Here is a 19,411-nt window from a genome sequence, read left to right on the forward strand (position 1 = left end):
CAGGAAAATACTATAGTATTAATTGCTTGGTGTTTCATGCAATGAGGAACATTTCCTGAGGAGAATGACTTTTAAAGAAGCAAAGATGTTAACATCCAAACAGTGCCTACTTTTTTTGCCGTTTACTGCAACTCATTCACTTTCATAGATTTGTTAACCATTTTATGTGTCCCAAAAAACACTGGGTGTAAGACAGTCACTAATGATCAGATGGTACTGAATTGGTGAAAGCAGTATGTTTAGAGGCTTTTGATCTCAACCGCCAAAATGTGTCAGATCAGTGATTATATCAAGGACGGGGAAGGGAAGAATAAAGAAAGGAAGCGTTGTACAGTACTTGAACAGGCCTGGGCATACTCAGTGTACTCTCTCCCATCTGCACCCTCTTTAGGCGAGACTATTGGCTGATAGGAGAAGACAGCTTCATTAGGCATGAGTTATATCAAAGTTGCTTCATTAATCCTTTGGCTGTAAAGTGCCTCTAGGAGTCAGGCCCTGATCATTCTATTAAAACCAGCAGTTGGTTAATATAATGTGTCTTGCAGTCAAAGTTTTCTTTTCTTTCACAGGCAACATTGCTATGGTGTTGTCTTAGGTCTCTCTTTGTGTAGAGTTGTCTATCTTGTTGTGATGTGTGTTTTGTCCTATATTTATATTGTATTTATTTTAATCCCAGCCCCCATCCCCGCAGGAGGCCTTTTGCCCTTTGGTAGGCCGTCATTGTAAATAAGAATTTGTTCTTAACTGACTTGCCTCGTTAAATAAAGGTTAACTAAAATAGAAAATTACAAAAATTAAATAAAAACTAGAAAACACACTTCACTTTCATGTGATCGACTGGAGACTTCACGCACTCTTTCACTGTTTTACACAAGAGGATAGAGCAAGTCCTGTCAACCCCTGTAATCCTTGACATTTTTTTGACTATACTGACTCCTACACACTGGCTGGCACGCACACACGCAGGCACACGCAGCTAGTTCTAATTGCTGTCATCTAAGGCTTGGCTGAGAAAGTGGTCTCAGAAACACACTGGTTCCATTTAATGTAACCCTTTTAGGCAGTCGGTAGAGGACTGAGCACATGCATTGGGAATCTCTAACTCTGTTCAACACTGACTGAAAAAAATCTGCTTTTTAATCATTTGAGTTGGTCAGATCACCCATAGTATCACCCCTCTGTATTATATAACAGAGCACCATATAACAGAGCACAGAGCTCCTTACTAACGTTGATTCAACACTGTAACATACATTATTACAGCATGGTTGTGAACATTGAGAGATGAGCTGGTGTATTCGATTCACTGATCTGAGAGTGGTAAAACCACCCCTATCAAGATAGTGAGATGAGCCGTTTCACATGACATTGATTCAACACACACTCATTACATTGTGTTTGCTAACATCTAAAGATGAGCTGATTCACTGATGGGCAATGAGATCATTGGTGCAGAAGGTGTTGTTAGTAGAACAAAGGGCTCAATCAATGTTTTTCACACCATTGCAATAATGATTCCAAATCGATGCTAGCAGTGTAGGAAGTGGAAGTGTTCTATTCAATTCAATGGAACTCCGTGTTGAAACTTTCCTGATGTTCAGTTAAACCTATACATCAACCAACTGAAAACAGAGTTCCTACTATATAGTCACAATTGCCTTAGTTATTTGACTGCCAACCCCAACAGATTATTCAATATGTGTCTTAAACTCAGGTTAATTAGCATAACTTTACCTTTTGGTGGGAAATGTATGACCCTGTTTGAATGTCCACAGTGAATACATGACGTATCACCCATATGGATGTCTCATGACCACCCCTCTACGACATCAATAGAGTACTCACTGTTGATCCACTTGGCCTCAGGGTCGTGAACCTTGAAGTTCTTCCTGAAGATGTCCCCCACGGTCAGTTTCCCCTTGAGGGCCAAGCTGTCATCCTCGCCTGCAAAGGAACAAGTGAAAACACATTTTAAATACATTTTAATCAATTTACAATTTTGAACACTATCAATTCCAACTAAATAATAGCAGAGGGTCATTTCACAATGAACGCATATTTACTTGAATTAATTACAGAAACACAATGCACAACTGAAGAAGCCATTTGGGGGAAAGTCAGTATATGGTTATTTGTGTCAGTGACTCGATGGTAGTACTGGTACTGAGCTTGAGGCCAGAAACAACAGTTGTATCCTAACATGCTGCTTTTACGGTCAGGCCTCAAGCCAAGCAAGCTCATTATCTGCCTGAGACGACTGTGTGGAGGACATAAAGTTATACAAACCAGAAGGGGTTACATCCCATCTTTCCTCTAGTGTTTTTAACTATCTGTCCTCTAGTTTTTATAACTATATTTCCTCTAGCGTTTATAACTATCTTTCCTCTAGTGTTTATAACTATCTTTCCTCTAGTGTTTATAACTATCTTTCCTCTAGTGTTTATAACCATCTTTCCTCTAGTGTTTATAACTATCTTTCCTCTAGTGTTTATAACTATCTTTCCTCTAGTGTTTATAACTATCTTTCCTCTAGTGTTTATAACCATCTTTCCTCTAGTGTTTATAACTATCTTTCCTCTAGTGTTTATAACTATCTGTCCTCTAGTTTTTATAACTATCTTTCCTCTAGTGTTTATAACTATCTTTCCTCTAGTGTTGATAACTATCTGTCCTCTAGTTTTTATAACTATCTTTCCTCTAGTGTTTATAACTATCTTTCCTCTAGTGTTTATAACTATCTGTCCTCTAGTTTTTATAACTATCTTTCCTCTAGTGTTTATAACTATCTGTCCTCTAGTTTTTATAACTATCTTTCCTCTAGTGTTTATAACTATCTTTCCTCTAGTGTTTATAACTATCTTTCCTCTAGTGTTGATAACTATCTTTCCTCTAGTGTTTTTAAGGCCAGGCACCACAGGCAAAAATTGTGATTTTGCTTCCATTGGTCAATTTTCAAATTTTGGGATATTTTGCAACCATAACTTCCCTACTTTCATAAAATGTACAAATAAATAGGCAATAATGTATAGAAATACTGTAATGACCCTGGGTTTATAAGCACAATACTTTATTTGTATAATTTTATCTCAACTCCGTCAACTACACCTAACATAAATGTTGTTCTTGATAGCATGTTTCATGTAGAACTTCAACCGCTATTTTTAAAACTGTCCATGTTAAATCGTATATCATTCAAAAGCTTTTTTTCCGGAGCATATCGTTAGCTAGTCCATACATGGCGATATCCTTTGTAGAAGTAGTGCTTCGTGCTGAAAGATGAGTCTTTTCGTGACATCCGATTGGTCACTGGCATTTAAAGGCCCTTTCCGGCAACCTGATTGGTTAAAATGCCTCACGTGCTGCGCAGCACTTCCCTGTTTGAAAATATCTCCTGCGAAGAATCAACGTAAAGAGAGAGTAAATGAGAAAATCTCGAAGAATATACCTACAGTATGTGCATAAAAATAGACGACCTCACTTAGCCAATGCAAGAAAAGCAGTGAATGACAGAAACAATGTGCCTGATCCGCCGATCGAGGCAGTGGCAGTACAGGTGGAGCAGGAAAAGGAAGTAGCCCGCAGCAGCGCATTGAGACGCAAATTAGTTGAAATGAAGAAGACAACTAGCAGCGATCAACCAGACAGCAGCCAGCCAGCAGTGGCTTTTATTCCACGTCTCAAAAAAACCAACTTGTACATGATTTGAAGTGTCTAAACACTGGACTGAAAATCACCATAGACTTCATCAACCAGTGATTCTGTAATTCTGTCATGATAGAATGTGCAGACTGTGAAGGTGATCGGGATGCATTTAGGAGGAGTGTTTACATTTCATCCAGGCTGCAGGAGTGCTCCAGGGGAGATGTGGTATTTGATTTAAATGTGAGGATGGTTCTTCTAGCCCACAAACGTGGACTTGGTTATGCAGCTCTAAAGAAAATAAGCAAAGTCCTAGGGATTCCTTCCCTGCGTCTCAGCTCATATCAGAGACATGAGAGGAGAATGACAGGTAAATAAAAAGGGAGAGTGGCCCAGTATTGCCAGGTGACTTGTTGTGTAAATATATTCATTTCCTTGCTCCAGCAAATGTATTCAAAGTTAATAAAACAGAGTGACAGGAAAACATAACTATACAATGAGACTCACATAGGCCTACAGTCTCATTGGGCTGTAGCCAAATGTGATAAGTGAGAAATTAGCTTTACATAAAGTAAATACATGCTCGTATGTTAATATTTAGTCCTGCAGTTATGTCTGTAATGTCGACAGACATAAGTACTTTCCCCCCCACTTTAGTTGCAGAGATTCAGAGAGGGCTACAGTCAATGGAGAGCGCTGCAAAGATAATTAGAAGAGCATACGCAGATATAGACCCAGACATAGCAGAGTTTCTGAAGGAGGATGAGGATGCCATTATAGACATTCATGTATCCTTTGATGGCACTTGGCTCAAGAAAGGATTCACTTCCAACTACGGGATAGGTGTGTGCATTGGTGCTAGTACCAGTGAGCCATAGAAAATGGTAAAGATTCACCCTGTCACAAAAACCTTGGAGGCCATACATTTTTCAATATTGAGGTTGCACAGAAAATGGTACCTGTATATCATAGGATGTCAAATGATAACGTCCTCAAAAGAATGTAGCACGGAGGAACCCAGAATGCAAATAAATGTCTGTAATATGGTCGTGATGCCCCAAAACTGTCTTCATGGGCATAAGCCGCATTGACGGAGCAGCCTCTATGGCAGTAGCCACATTCAATGAGGGAGCCACTGCTATAACAAATGTGATGAACAAATTGTGGATTGATAGCACTTTGGTGACACTGGAGCAATCAGAGATTGTGAGAGTTGTGATAGCTGATGCTGCTTCAATGGAGTGTGCCAAGCGTGGGCGCAGGTCCCATGACACAGTCAAGAAAGTAAAGCGTCACCAGCAACAGCTCAAAGAGGTCCTTACATTTGTGGCAGGCATAGCTTATTTCTGTTCTGCACATTTCAACAGCCATACAAAATTCTTGTATGTGACAAATTGAGTAAAGTGATATGAGAATTTGCCCAAAACTGAATATTTGGCCAACAGACCAGTATTCAAAGCATATGCTCTATTGCTTGAAACAAATGTATTAAACATGCTAATGTATTTGTAAAAGGTAGATTTGATGTTTATTTTTCAGTTTCGAAGTGATTTATGCACACTCTCCCAAGATGGCATAGCAGTTCAGACGTATTTTTGTCCTTGTCCTGTCGTGTCCCGTATATATATATATTTACAACTTTTTTTTCACATACATTTTTAATTTTCCAAAAACTCATCTTCAGAACACTCTCCTGCAATCCGTTTCACCAATTTATATTTATATAAAAAAGTATTATTTACCTCAGATCTGTGATCCTCCGAGAGGCTAGCCAGAAATTAGCCAGAAGCTAGCCGGGAGCTAGCCAGAAGCTGGTCCAGAAGCTACTCTGAAGCTGGTTCAGGGGCTAGTTCAGAAGCTAGTTAGCTTATTTACTGGCTAATCGTTGGTACTCAGCTGACCACGGTTTGTGGTCATCGGCTGTCCTTTGGCTCGAGAATCTATCGCCAGTTTTGTACGGCGCGGTGCAGCGCAGCGCGGCTCGGAGCGGAACATATCGGACCAATTTTTCTCTCCATGTCCCTGGATTTCGGCCGCTGGCTCTGGACGTCCATGCCTGGATCTCGCAGCTAGCTAGCTGCTATCCGTGTGACTATCGGCTTTCGTCGATTCCGGAGCTAACATCAATTGTTCCGGAGCTAGCCAGCTGAAGAGTTCCATCAATCACTCCTGGGCTGCAGTCACCTATCCGGACCCGTTTTGCTGCCTACGCGGAGCCCCACCGGGCCTTCACGGCTAGACTGCCGACGTTGTCTACCCGAGGGAACTTTCCGGCTGGCTCCTCCGGCGCAACGTTGCCTGGGTGCTCATCTGCGGCCTGCTAGCCGTTGGCTATCTTATCGGCTGCTATCTGAATAGACAATCGGACAATTTTTATTTTATTTTTATTTATTGATTTATTTTTCTTCTTGGGCCTCTATAACTATATCTATTGTTTTTATTTTTGTTGTTGTTGTGTGATTTGGATTCATCCCCTCTACCACACGGAAACCCACTAATCTACTGACGGAACGCAAGAGTTGGCTAATAACAGACCTCCATCTTATGCTAGCTTGCTCCTATGCAAGCTTGCTACCGATTTAGCTGTCTAAATCGCCGTGACCCCCAACCAACCTCTCCACTCACTGGACCCTTTTGATCACTCGACTGAGCATGCCTCTCCTTCATGTCAATATGCCTTGTCCATTGCTGTTCTGGTTAGTGTTTATTGTCTTATTTCACTGTAGAGCCTCTAGTCCTGCTCATTATACCTTATCCAACCTACTAGTTCCACCACCCACACATGCAATGACATCTCCTGGTTTCAATGATGTTTCTAGAGACAATATCTCTCTCTTCATCACTCAATACCTAGGTTTACCTCCACTGTATTCACATCCTACCTTACCTTTGTCTGTACATTATACCTTGATGCTATTTTATCGCCCCCAGAAACCTCCTTTTACTCTCTGTTCCAGACGTTCTAAACAACCAATTCTTATTGCTTTTAGCCGCACCCTTATTCTACTACTACTCTGTTCATCTGGCGATGTAGAGGTGAATCCAGGCCCTGCAGTGCCTAGCTCCACTCCTATTCCCCAGGCGCTCTCTTTTGACGACTTCTGTAACCGTAATAGCCTTGGTTTCATGCATGTTAACATTAGAAGCCTCCTCCCTAAGTTTGTTCTATTCACTGCTTTAGCACACTCTGCCAACCCGGATGTTCTAGCTGTGTCTGATTCCTGGCTTAGGAAGACCACCAACAATTCAGACATTTTAATTCCAAACTACAACATTTTCAGACAAGATAGAACTGCCAAAGGGGGCGGTGTTGCAATCTACTGCAAAGATAGTCTGCAGAGTTCTGTCCTACTATCCAGGTCTGTACCCAAACAATTTGAACTTCTACTTTTAAAAATCCACCTCTCTAAAAACAAGTCTCTCACCGTTGCCGCCTGCTATAGACCACCCTCTGCCCCCAGCTGTGCTCTGGACACCATATGTGAACTGATTGCCCCCCATCTATCTTCAGAGCTTGTGCTGCTAGGCGACCTAAATTGGAACATGCTTAACACCCCAGCCATCCTACAATCTAAACTTGATGCCCTCAACCTCACACAAATTATCAATGAACCTACCAGGTACCTCCACAAAGCCTTAAACACGGGCACCCTCATAGATATCATCCTAACCAACTTGCCCTCTAAATACACTTCTGCTGTTTTCAACCAAGATCTCAGCGATCACTGCCTCATTGCCTGCATCCGTAATGGGTCAGCGGTCAAACGACCTCCACTCATCACTGTAAAACGCTCCCTGAAACACTTCAGCGAGCAGGCCTTTCTAATCGACCTGGCCGGGGTATCCTGGAAGGATATTGATCTCATCCCGTCAGTAGAGGATGCCTGGATATTTTTTAAAAATGCCTTCCTAACCATCTTAAATAAACATGAAATTTGCTTCCTGCAACACTAACTCAAAAATGTTCTGGGACACTGTAAAGTCCATGGAGAATAAGAACACCTCCTCCCAGCTGCCCACTGCACTGAAGATAGGAAACACTGTCACCACTGATAAATCCACCATAATTGAGAATTTCAATAAGCATTTTTCTACGGCTGGCCATGCTTTCCACCTGGCTACTCCTACCCCGGTCAACAGCACTGCACCCCCCACAACAACTCGCCCAAGCCTTCCCCATTTCTCCTTCTCCCAAATCTGCTCAGCTGATGTTCTGAATGAGCTGCAAAATCTGGACCCCTACAAATCAGCCGGGCTAGACAATCTGGACCCTTTCTTTCTAAAATTATCTGCCAAAATTGTTGCCACCCCTATTACTAGCCTGTTCAACTTCTCTTTCGTGTCGTCTGAGATTCCCAAAGATTGGAAAGCAGCTGCGGTCATCCCCCTCTTCAAAGGGGGTGACACTCTTGACCCAAACTGCTACAGACCTATATCTATCCTACCATGCCTTTCTAAGGTCTTCGAAAGCCAAGTCAACAAACAGATTACCGACCATTTCGAATCTCACCATACCTTCTCTGCTATGCAATCGGGTTTCAGAGCTGGTCATGGGTGCACCTCAGCCACGCTCAAGGTCCTAAATGATATCTTAACCACCATTGATAAGAAACATTACTGTGCAGCCGTATTCATTGATCTGGCCAAGGCTTTCGACTCTGTCAATCACCACATCCTCATCGGCAGACTTGACAGCCTTGGTTTCTCAAATGATTGCCTCGCCTGGTTCACCAACTACTTCTCTGAAAGAGTTCAGTGTGTCAAATCGGAGGGTCTGCTGTCCGGACCTCTGGCAGTCTCTATGGGGGTGCCACAGGGTTCAATTCTTGGACCGACTCTCTTCTCTGTATACAACAATGAGGTCGCTCTTGCTGCTGGTGAGTCTCTGATCCACCTCTATGCAGACGACACCATTCTGTATACTACTGGCCCTTCTTTGGATACTGTGTTAACAACCCTCCAGGCAAGCTTCAATGCCATACAACTCTCCTTCCGTGGCCTCCAATTGCTCTTAAATACAAGTAAAACTAAATGCATGCTCTTCAACCGATCGCTGCCTGCACCTGCCCGCCTGTCCAACATCACTACTCTGGACGGCTCCGACTTAGAATACGTGGACAACTACAAATACTTAGGTGTCTGGTTAGACTGTAAACTCTCCTTCCAGACCCATATCAAACATCTCCAATCCAAAGTTAAATCTAGAATTGGCTTCCTATTTCGCAACAAAGCATCCTTCACTCATGCTGCCAAACATACCCTTGTAAAACTGACCATCCCACCAATCCTCGACTTTGGCGATGTCATTTACAAAATAGCCTCCAATACCCTACTCAACAAATTGGATGCAGTCTATCACAGTGCAATCCGTTTTGTCACCAAAGCCCCATATACTACCCACCATTGCGACCTGTACACTCTCGTTGGCTGGCCCTCGCTTCATACTCGTCGCCAAACCCACTGGCTCCATGTCATCTACAAGACCCTCCAAGGTAAAGTCCCCCCTTATCTCAGCTCGCTGGTCACCATTGCATCTCCCACCTGTAGCACACGCTCCAGCAGGTATATCTCTCTAGTCACTCCCAAAACCAATTCTTTCTTTGGCCGCCTCTCCTTCCAGTTCTCTGCTGCCAATGACTGGAACGAACTACAAAAATCTCTGAAACTGGAAACACTTATCTCCCTCACTAGCTTTAAGCACCAACTGTCAGAGCAGCTCACAGATTACTGCACCTGTACATAGCCCACCTATAATTTAGCCCAAACAACTACCTCTTTCCCTACTGTATTTTATTTATTTATTTATTTATTTTGCTCCTTTGCACCCCCATTATTTTTATTTCTACTTTGCACATTCTCCCATTGCAAATCTACCATTCCAGTGTTTTACTTGCTACATTGTATCTACTTTGCCACCATGGCCTTTTTGCCTTTACCTCCCTTATCTCACCTCATTTGCTCACATCGTATATAGACTTGTTTATACTGTATTATTGACTGTATGTTTGTTTTACTCCATGTGTAACTCTGTGTCGTTGTATGTGTCGAACTGCTTTGCTTTATCTTGGCCAGGTCGCAATTATAAATGAGAACTTGTTCTCAACTTGCCTACCTGGTTAAATAAAGGTGAAATAAAAAAATAAAATAAAAATTTATGAACAAGAGTTTAATTCCTGTGAAACAAATGGTCATATTTATGGAACGTACATTTTAATTGCATTAGCCTATCTTCATCTGCCATTTTCTCAAAATGACATGTGTTTATAACTATCTTTCCTTTAGTGTTTATAACTATCTTTCCGCTAGTGTTTATAATTATCTTTCCTCTAGTGTTCATAACTATCTTTCCTCTAGTGTTTTTAACTATCTGTCCTCTAGTGTTTTTAACTATCTGTCCTCTAGTTTTTATAACTATCTTTCCTCAAGTGTTTTTAACTATCTTTCCTCTAGTGTATTTAAAACCTCTTAAGGAGCCACCCCTTTTTTTCAATTTTCGCCTAAAATGACATACCAAAATCTAACTGCCTGTAACTCAGGCCCTGAAGCAAGGATATGCATATTCTTCGTACCATTTGAAAGGAAACACTTTGAAGTCTGTGGAAATGTGAAAGGAATGTAGGAGAATATAACACAACATATCTGGTAAAAGATAATACAGAGAAAAAAACAACCATTCTTTTGTATTATTTTTTGTACCATCATCTTTGAAATGCAAGAAAATTGCATTTGGGCTATTGCAGCGGGGCTATAATGTATTATTCCAGCACCGCTGCAATTTAGATTTTGGTCACTAGATGGAGGCAGTGTATATGCAAAGGTTTAGACTGATCCAATGAAACATTGTATTTCTGTTCAAAATGTTGTATCAAGACTGCCCAAATGTGCCTAATTTGTTTATTAATAACTTTTCATGTTCAAAACTGTGCACTCTCCTCAAACAATAGCATGGTATTATTTCACTGTAATAGCTACTGTAACACAAATGTAAGTTTTCTGCCAATATCAGATAGGTCTATGTCCTGGGAAACGTTCTTGTTACTTACAACCTCATGCTAATCGCATTAGCCTATGTTAGCTCAACCGTCCCGTGGAAGGAACAACCATACAGGAACAACATACAGGAACTCAAGTCCTTCTGTTCACCTGATTTAGAAATCCTCACAATCAAATGTCGACCGCATTATCTACCAAGGGAATTCTCTTCGATTATAATCACAGCCGTATATATTCCCCCCCAGCAGACACATCGATGGCTCTGAACGAACTTTATTTGACTCTTTGCAAACTGGAATCCACATATCCTGAAGCTGCATTCATTGTAGCTGGGGATTTTAACAAGGCTAATCTGAAAACAAGACTCCCTAAATTGTATCAGCATTTCGATTGCGCAACCAGGGCTGGCAAAACCTTGGATAATTGCTATTCTAACTTCCACGACGCATATAAGGCCCTCTCCCGCTCTCCTTTCGGAAAAGCTGACCACGACTCCATTTTGTTGCTCCCTGCCTACAAACAGAAACTAAAACAAGAAGCTCCCGCGCTGAGGTCTGTTCAACGCTGGTCCGACCAATCTGATTCCACACTCCAAGACTGCTTCCATCACGTGGACTGGGATATGTTTAGTATTGCGTCAGACAACAACATTGACGAATACGCTGATTAGGTGAGCGAGTTCATTAGAACGTGCGTTGAAGATGTCGTTCCCATAGCAACGATTAAAACATTCCCAAACCAGAAACCGTGGATTGATGGCAGCATTCGCGTGAAACTGAAAGCGCGAACCACTGCTTTTAATCAGGGCAAGGTGACCGGAACATGACCGAATACAAACAGTGTAGCTATTCCCTCTGCAGGGCAATCAAACAAGCTAAGCATCAATATAGAGACAAAGTAGAATCGCAATTCAACGGCTCAGACACAAGAGGTATGTGGCAGGGTCTACAGTCAATCACAAAAAGAAAACCAGCCCAGTCACGGAGAAGGATGCCTTGCTCCCAGGCAGACTAAATAACTTTTTTGCCCGCTTTGAGGACAATACAGTGCCACTGACACGGCCTGCAACCAAAACATGCGGACTCTCCTTCACTGCAGCCGAGGTGAGTAAAACATTTAATTGTGTTAACCCTCGCAAGGCTGCATCCCCAGCCGCGCCCTCAGAGCATGCGCAGACCAGCTGGCTGGTGTGTTTACGGACATATTCAATCAATCCCTATCCCAGTCTGCTGTTCCCACATGCTTCAAGAGGGCCACCATTGTTCCTGTTCCCAAGAAAGCTAAGGTAACTGAGCTAAACGACTACCGCCCCGTAGCACTCACTTACGTCATCATGAAGTGCTTTGAGAGACTAGTCAAGGACCAAATCACCTCCACCCTACCTGACACCATAGACCCACTCCAATTTGCTTACCGCCCAAATAGGTCCACAGACGATGCAATCTCAACCACACTGCACACTGCCCTAATCCATCTGGACAAGAGGAATACCTATGTGAGAATGCTGTTCATCGACTACAGCTCAGCATTTAACACCATAGTACCCTCCAAACTCGTCATCAAGCTCGAGACCCTGGGTCTCGACCCCGCCCTGTGCAGCTGGGTACTGGACTTCCTGAAGGGCCGCCCCCAGGTGGTGAGGATAGGTAACAACATCTCCACCCCGCTGATCCTCAACACTGGGGCCCCACAAGGGTGTGTTCTGAGCCCTCTCCTGTACTCCCTGTTCACCCACGACTGCGTGGCCAAGCATGCCTCCAACTCAATCATCAAGTTTGCGGACGACACAACAGTGGTAGGCTTGATTACCAACAACGACGAGACGGCCTACAGGGAGGAGGTGAGGGCCCTCGGAGTGTGGTGTCAGGAAAACAACCTCACACTCAACGTCAACAAAACTAAGGAGATGATTGTGGACTTCAGGAAACAGCAGAGGGAACACCCCCCTATCCACATCGATGGAACAGCAGTGGAGAGGGTAGTAAGTTTTAAGTTCCTCGGCGTACACATCACAGACAAACTGAATTGGTCCACCCACACAGACAGCATCGTGAAGAAGGCGCAGCAGCGCCTCTTCAACCTCAGGAGGCTGAAGAAATTTGGCTTGTCACCAAAAGCACTCACAAACTTCAACAGAGGCAACTGCTCCGCCCACAACCGTAAGGCTCTCCAGAGGGTAGTGAGGTCCGCACAACGCATCACCGGGGGCAAACTACCTGCCCTCCAGGACACCTACACCACCCGATGTCACAGGAAGGCCATAAAGATCATCAAGGACAACAACCACCCGAGCCACTGCCTGTTCACCCTGCTATCATCCAGAAGGTGAGGTCAGTACAGGTGCATCAAAGCTGGGACCGAGAGACTGAAAAACAGCTTCTATCTCAAGGCCATCAGACTGTTAAACAGCCACCACTAACATTGAGTGGCTGCTGCCAACACACTGACTCAACTCCAGCCACTTTAATAATGGGAATTGATGTAAAATATATCACTAGCCACTTTAAACAATACTACTTAATATAATGTTTACATACCCTACATTACTCATCTCATATGTATATGTATATACTGTACCCTATATCATCTACTGCATCTTTATGTAATGCATGTATCACTAGCCACTTTAAACTATGCCACTTTGTTTACATACCCTACATTACTCATCTCATATGTATATACTTTACTCGATACCATCTACTGCATCTTGCCTATGCCGTTCTATACCATCACTCATTCACATATCTTTATGTACATATTCTTTATCCCTTTACACTTGTGTGTATAAGGTAGTAGTTTCTTTCCTCTAATCTTTCCTCTAATGTTTTTAACCATCTATCCTCTAGTGCTTATAGCTACATTTCGACTGGTGTTTATAACTATCTTTCCTCTAGTGTTTATAACTATCTTTCCTCTAGTGTTTATAGCTACATTTCAACTGGTGTTTATAACAACTATATGTCCTCTAGTGTGTATAACTCTTTCCTCTAGTATTCATAACCATCTTTCCTCTAGTGTTCATAACTATCTTTCCTCTAGTGTTCATAACTATCTTCCCTCTAGTGTTCATAACTATCTTTCCTCTAGTGTTAATAACTCTATGTTGGAGGACAAGAAGCACCAATGGGTGCTGCATTCCTCTATATGGTATCTTTATATGACGTCATTGAGCCTTCCTTTGTACAACACATGCGGTGAAGATACACGCTCAAATAAGGGGAGCTGTGAATAAGGTTTATGGGGGAAAACTCAATTGGTGTTACTAGCGACACGTCCAGATCTATTCCCTTCAGTGACAATGCTATTCAAAACACTGACAAATCAAGACGGAATACATTAGTATTTTCAACACAATGTGATCTGCAATTACATCTTCACAACTTCTCTGTACACTGTCCTGTCAGGGTGATGTACTATACTTCTCAATAAATGAATATTAAGACTAAAGCCCTCTAGGCTCTGGTTAAGATCAATAGATGATCTGATCAGTTCAATGGGCTGTTGTATTTACACTAGATGTCTGGGGTAGCCGGATTCATTTCCTCATAATTCAAATCATATGATCTGATCGCATGAGCTCTCCGTCTGCCGTGCAACTCTTTTTCAGATATTCATATCAGGGCTGAAAAAAAAAATCTTCATGCAATAAACGATTTGTTTTAATTTCCATAGCGAAGATATTCACTCACTTGGCGAGAATAAGGAGGTGGTCTGTAGATGAGGGAATTGTAGCTAAACCTTAGAGGGAATATTTACAGTAGTGACTCTTCTACTGCAGGACATGGACATCTGATGAAGACCAACGTAATGCATATGAAAGGTCATAGGACAAATTAAATGTTTAAAGGAATCATCAAATATTGCTTTTAGAATTCACTTAATCAAACAAGAGTTTTTAGGTTAGTTCATTGCTGAGTGAAGTGACACTAAGTTTAGAAGCAACCTGAGACAAAGTAATATTTTCGGTACCAAACCCCATCACTTGACACTCTCGCACAGGTTGCAATAATAGAAGCAATCTGTTCTGCCCTTCTATTATATAGAAGTTCTACTTCAGAACAGATAACAATGTTAGGTCAGAAAACCTCAACCTTTCTTTATTGTGTCCAAAGGCAAAGTCAGAGAAAAGTGCATTTGAAGATAAAATAGTAAATCCATTAAAGCTGATCCCCTGGGTTTTTAAAGTAACGGCGTTCGGCGCTAAATGCTAACCTTTTTTGGCCAAGACAGTTAGAATTATTTTCTAGTCTTGAATCTGTGCTAGCCTGCCGAACTCCGGAGCCCTGCCGTGTGCGGAGCTGGGGGAGAGATGAGGCGAAGAGATGAAGAAGGAGATGAAACCAGCATGGGGTCTGGCTACCCGTTGGGGATGGCCTATTAAATATGATTTGTTTTTTTCCGTTACTGGTTCAATCATATCTTTCCTCCACCATCCACCCCCTCCCTACCTGCAATGAGATAAATATTAATATGTTCTGCATCTTAAATTCACAAGCGTGCTGGAGCTTAATAGCTATTTAAGACGTGTGCAAGAGTGATGTGAGTGTGGCGCCATGAAGGTGTGCATGGGAATGTAGGAGGGTGAGAGGTGGAAAAGGAACACCGAGAAGAAGGTTAGTGTTTTTCGCCATGAATCTTGTTCTGGAGGCAACTGTCACGGTTCACGTCGTAATGAGGATCGGACCAAAACACAGCGTTGTAAGTGTTCATGATTCTTTATTAACCAAAACACTTGAACAAAATAACAAAGTGAAAAAAACGAAACAGTTCTGTAAGATGCATAAACTATACAGAAAACAACTACCCACAAAACACAGGTGGGAAAAAGGCTGCCTAAGTATGATTCCCAATCAGAGACAACGATAGACAGCTGTCCCTGATTGAGAACCATACCCGGCCAAAACATAGAAATAAAGAAACTAGAATGCCCACCCTAGTCATACCCTGGCCTAACCAAAATAGAGAATAAAAGACTATGGCCAGGGCGTGACAGCAACTCTGCAGTGTTCCTAAAATCAGATTTGAAACCTAATCCTAAACACACTGCTAACCCTAATGCATAAGCTTAAATTAAGAACCAAAAGTTCATTTTTGTTTTCCAGATTTTTTACAATATAGCCAATTTTGACTTTGCAGATGGCCCGTCTAGCGGAAATCGCTCAGTTCCACCTTCAGGACAAGACTCATCTCAATAAACATTTACACAGATAAATATGAATTGTCATCGTGGTCATTCAACACATGCATACTTTCACAAATGAAAAGATTATGTAGTTACACACACACACACACACACACACACACACACACACACACACACACACACACACACACACACACACACACACACACACACACACACACACACACACACACACACAGAGAGAGAGAGCTGGGTCTGAGGACAATTGTTCCTACAGAGTCTCTTATGTCACATCTTTCCCTGTTCCCTTGGTGATCATGTCCATGCTCAGAAATGCGTCTTTCCTCCCTTGTTTCCTGGAGGTAAACACAGATCTATAAGTGACTGTATAGGTGAAAGCAAGGTTATCACCCTCTTACCGACACTTTTTTTTCTCATCGTAGCAACTCTCGTACAGACTCAGGAGAGGCGAAGGTCGAGAGCCGTGTGTCCCCCGAAACACAATCCAGCCGAGCCGCACTGCTTCTTGACACAATGCCCGCTTAACCCAGAAGCCAGCCGCACCAGTGTGTCAGAGGAAACATCGTATACCTGGCGACCGTGTCAGCGTGCAGTGCGCCCGGCCCGCCACAGGAGTCGCTAGAGTGTGATGGGACAAGAACATCCCTGCCGGCCAAACCCTCCCCTAACCTGGACGATGCTGGGCCAATTGTGTGCCGCCCCATGGGTCTCCCGGTTGCGGGCCGGCTGCGACAGAGCCTGGACTCGTACAAGGATCTCTAGTGGCACAGCTAGCACTGCGATGCAGTGCCTTAGACCACTGTGCTACTCAGGAGGCCCCTACTGAGACAAATTTAATCAATTAAAATCAGTGATTACTTCAAGGAAGGTAGAGAGGAAGAATGCATTTCTGAATTATTTGAACAAGGCCAGTCCCTTCTTCACCAAGACAGCTCACGGGAGGTTCCGAGACAAGCTACACATGAATCCTCTCAAAGGATCACCACGCAAGCAGTCATAACCAACGTGTTGTGGCCGCCTGTCGCGCCTAATTTGAACACAAGACTCTGTGCCACACATGTTCCCTCTCCGGGTTTTCAGAAGAAATTGCCTTATTAACACACACCAACGCGCAGTCACAATATGGTCCCTGTAAACCAATCATACTGCATCTGTGGCGGAATGTACATGGATTGGATGTTTGTAAAAATGTTACTTACATTTTATGTTGTGTGTGTCAATGTGTGTACATTTGTGAGTGTGTGAGTGTGTGTGTGTCTGTGTGTGCATCTACTTAAGTCTGGAGGTCTGTTGAGATTTGAGTCCCTAATTGTGTTACAAGAGTTAAGGAAACATTCTCTAGAAGCCATATCAGCTTTCCTTTATCAGGAACTATAACCTGCAGCCATATTAATATAAAAAAATGATATGATAAAGTTATATTATTATATATTATGAGCGTCAATCACTGCGCGTGTAATCTCTTACAGATAATAGACCAAAAATGAACAGGAAATAAAAGAAGAAGACAGAAGGCAACTGAAACCACATAAAACCCATGTATTTTCCTCCTCCAAACATCAAGAAATAACACTTTCTTGGAATTCTAGCCAGCCTGCCACTTGAGTTCTGTATGATTGCAGGGGTCAGTGTACAGTGACAGAAGTACCTATTCTAGGCCAGTAACTGCCTTTCCCAGGAAGAGCTGGAGGCAGAGACAAGAGGTATACAAGAGCAGCAGCTCCAATGACTGGATGGGTCTATTTTCTCCTCTGACGATCTCAATGAGCTGTCAGCATGTCAGTTAATCAGTCAGAATGTCAGCCAGTCAGTCAGCATGTCAGCCAGTCAGTAGTCAGTCAGTCAGCATGTCACTCCTCAGTCACATAAATACTCCAACCCCTGAAAGACAGTGGAGAAACCTTGACCCACTTGTATTGACGTAGCGAGCATGTGCCCTCCCTGTGGTACTGATCGATCTGTGACTTAGTTACAAAAGAGAGCAGCTTGTCATTGTGAGTGAAGAGGGAAGTTAAGGTTGTGAAAACAAAGTGCTTGTCAGGAGCCAGTGTTTTTACCCTGATGTTTGGCGGGGAAACATGTATCAACAAACTTCTGTTCGTGAGTGGGAGAAGACCTGCCATCTCAATGCATAACCACATTCATCCTCCTTTACTGTAACTCTGGGGTACAGATGGATCAGTTGTCTTGTTTAAATGACTATTTACTGCAATGAGCAGTACAGAATAGTTTCAGAATAGCAAGGGGCTGGACTACAGGTTGTGCAGTATGTTCAGGGAATTGGACTCCCATCTCAGAAACGTAATCCTTAAAAAATACACCACACTCAGTCAAAGCAATGTATTGGTCCTCAAGGCATCACTTTAAATAATTGGAGAAAGCCAGATGAAGAATAGAGCAGAATCACTCAGCCCCATCATCTGCTATTTGTTTTGGGTTGTTGTGCATACCTAATTAATCCACCAAGTTTCATAAAGCCTCTTTTTATTAACCAAGGGATTTTTTATAATACCATTTGATCAAATAGCCCTCCAAACTCCCAGGAATGCGCAGTCTATGAGAGCCCAGTGGGATTCCGTTTGTGAAAAGACTTGGACCATAAACGGGAGTTCTGCTTGGGCACACTGTAGGAGTTGGGAGGGAGGCGGGGGAGGATTTAGGGAGGGATACAAGCTGGATATGCCACCTGTCCAGTCTCCACAGCCCCTTCGGACTCCCACTGTCCCCCTCTGTTCCAGAAGGCAGGCCAGTACTGGCAACCCAAATGGACAGAGGGTGTGAGGGAGTCTGAGACTAGAAAAGGCAAAGGCAGAGGGGAGCAGTTTGTGCCAGAATATGGTTTAGCACTGCCAACTCCAGACACATTGCCCCAGACGGCGTTCGATCCCCGGATACTCCATGAAGCCTGTCACTTTCACCTCTACATTTCCCCTCACAGCAGTTTCAAAAATACATCTCTTAAAATATGAGAGGAGGAGAACAGTTCCCAACTACAGTAGGTGCTGACAAGGTTCGAGACCCTTTGGCATCTGGTACAGTACAGTACTCTAGTACTGCAGCTTAAGTTGGTCTACTGTACTCAATCTACCACTGGGTAGTTCACTACAGATTCAGTTACCTGTAAACTACTATGGATTGAGAATTGTGCTAATGAAAGGTTGAATGTCTTCTGTGCTTTATTCCTTTCACGGTAAGCTATATAACTCATGCTCATAACTCATTTATCTTTGATACAGTTGGTTTGGTGGGCCCATTCATCGGATGAAAAATATTGAGGTGGATATTGAAAAACTAGAGTATAATTTAGGATGGTAAATCAAGGTTGGAAAAGTCCAGATAAAACTCTGATAGGAAATACAGCATGCCCACATGTTGACTGTAAAGACTCCACCAGTAGAAGTAATTAAAAGAACACAACAGCTCTACATGGTAATGAGTGTTAGTGATTAACAATGTGATTAGCCAGTTCCACATGGGATTTGACATCCAAATGAACATATTTTATCCAAGCTAAACTACCGATTCGAAACACTGAATATACACTATAGTGAAACGTGGGGGGAAGGCTACCTGTTTTGATTATGAAAATATAATAATAGACATAGGAAAAATTAC

At 42.7% G+C, this 19,411-nt stretch overlaps 1 protein-coding gene across 4 annotated transcripts in view; it reads right to left on the minus strand.

The window, feature by feature from the left end:
* Positions 1-19,411, minus strand: part of LOC110489714 (A-type potassium channel modulatory protein DPP6) — a 363,201-nt gene that overhangs the window by 86,465 nt on the left and 257,325 nt on the right. For all 4 annotated transcript variants that reach the window (XM_021562496.3, XM_021562499.3, XM_021562495.3 and 1 more), the window contains one exon: positions 1,846-1,944. In XM_021562496.3, the coding sequence (XP_021418171.1) occupies positions 1,846-1,944 (99 nt within the window). The remainder of the gene's footprint in view (positions 1-1,845; positions 1,945-19,411) is intronic.

Source organism: Oncorhynchus mykiss, chromosome 15 (genome assembly GCF_057628025.1).
Source record: "Oncorhynchus mykiss isolate SJ-2025 chromosome 15, ASM5762802v1, whole genome shotgun sequence".
Lineage (NCBI taxonomy): Eukaryota > Metazoa > Chordata > Actinopteri > Salmoniformes > Salmonidae > Oncorhynchus > Oncorhynchus mykiss.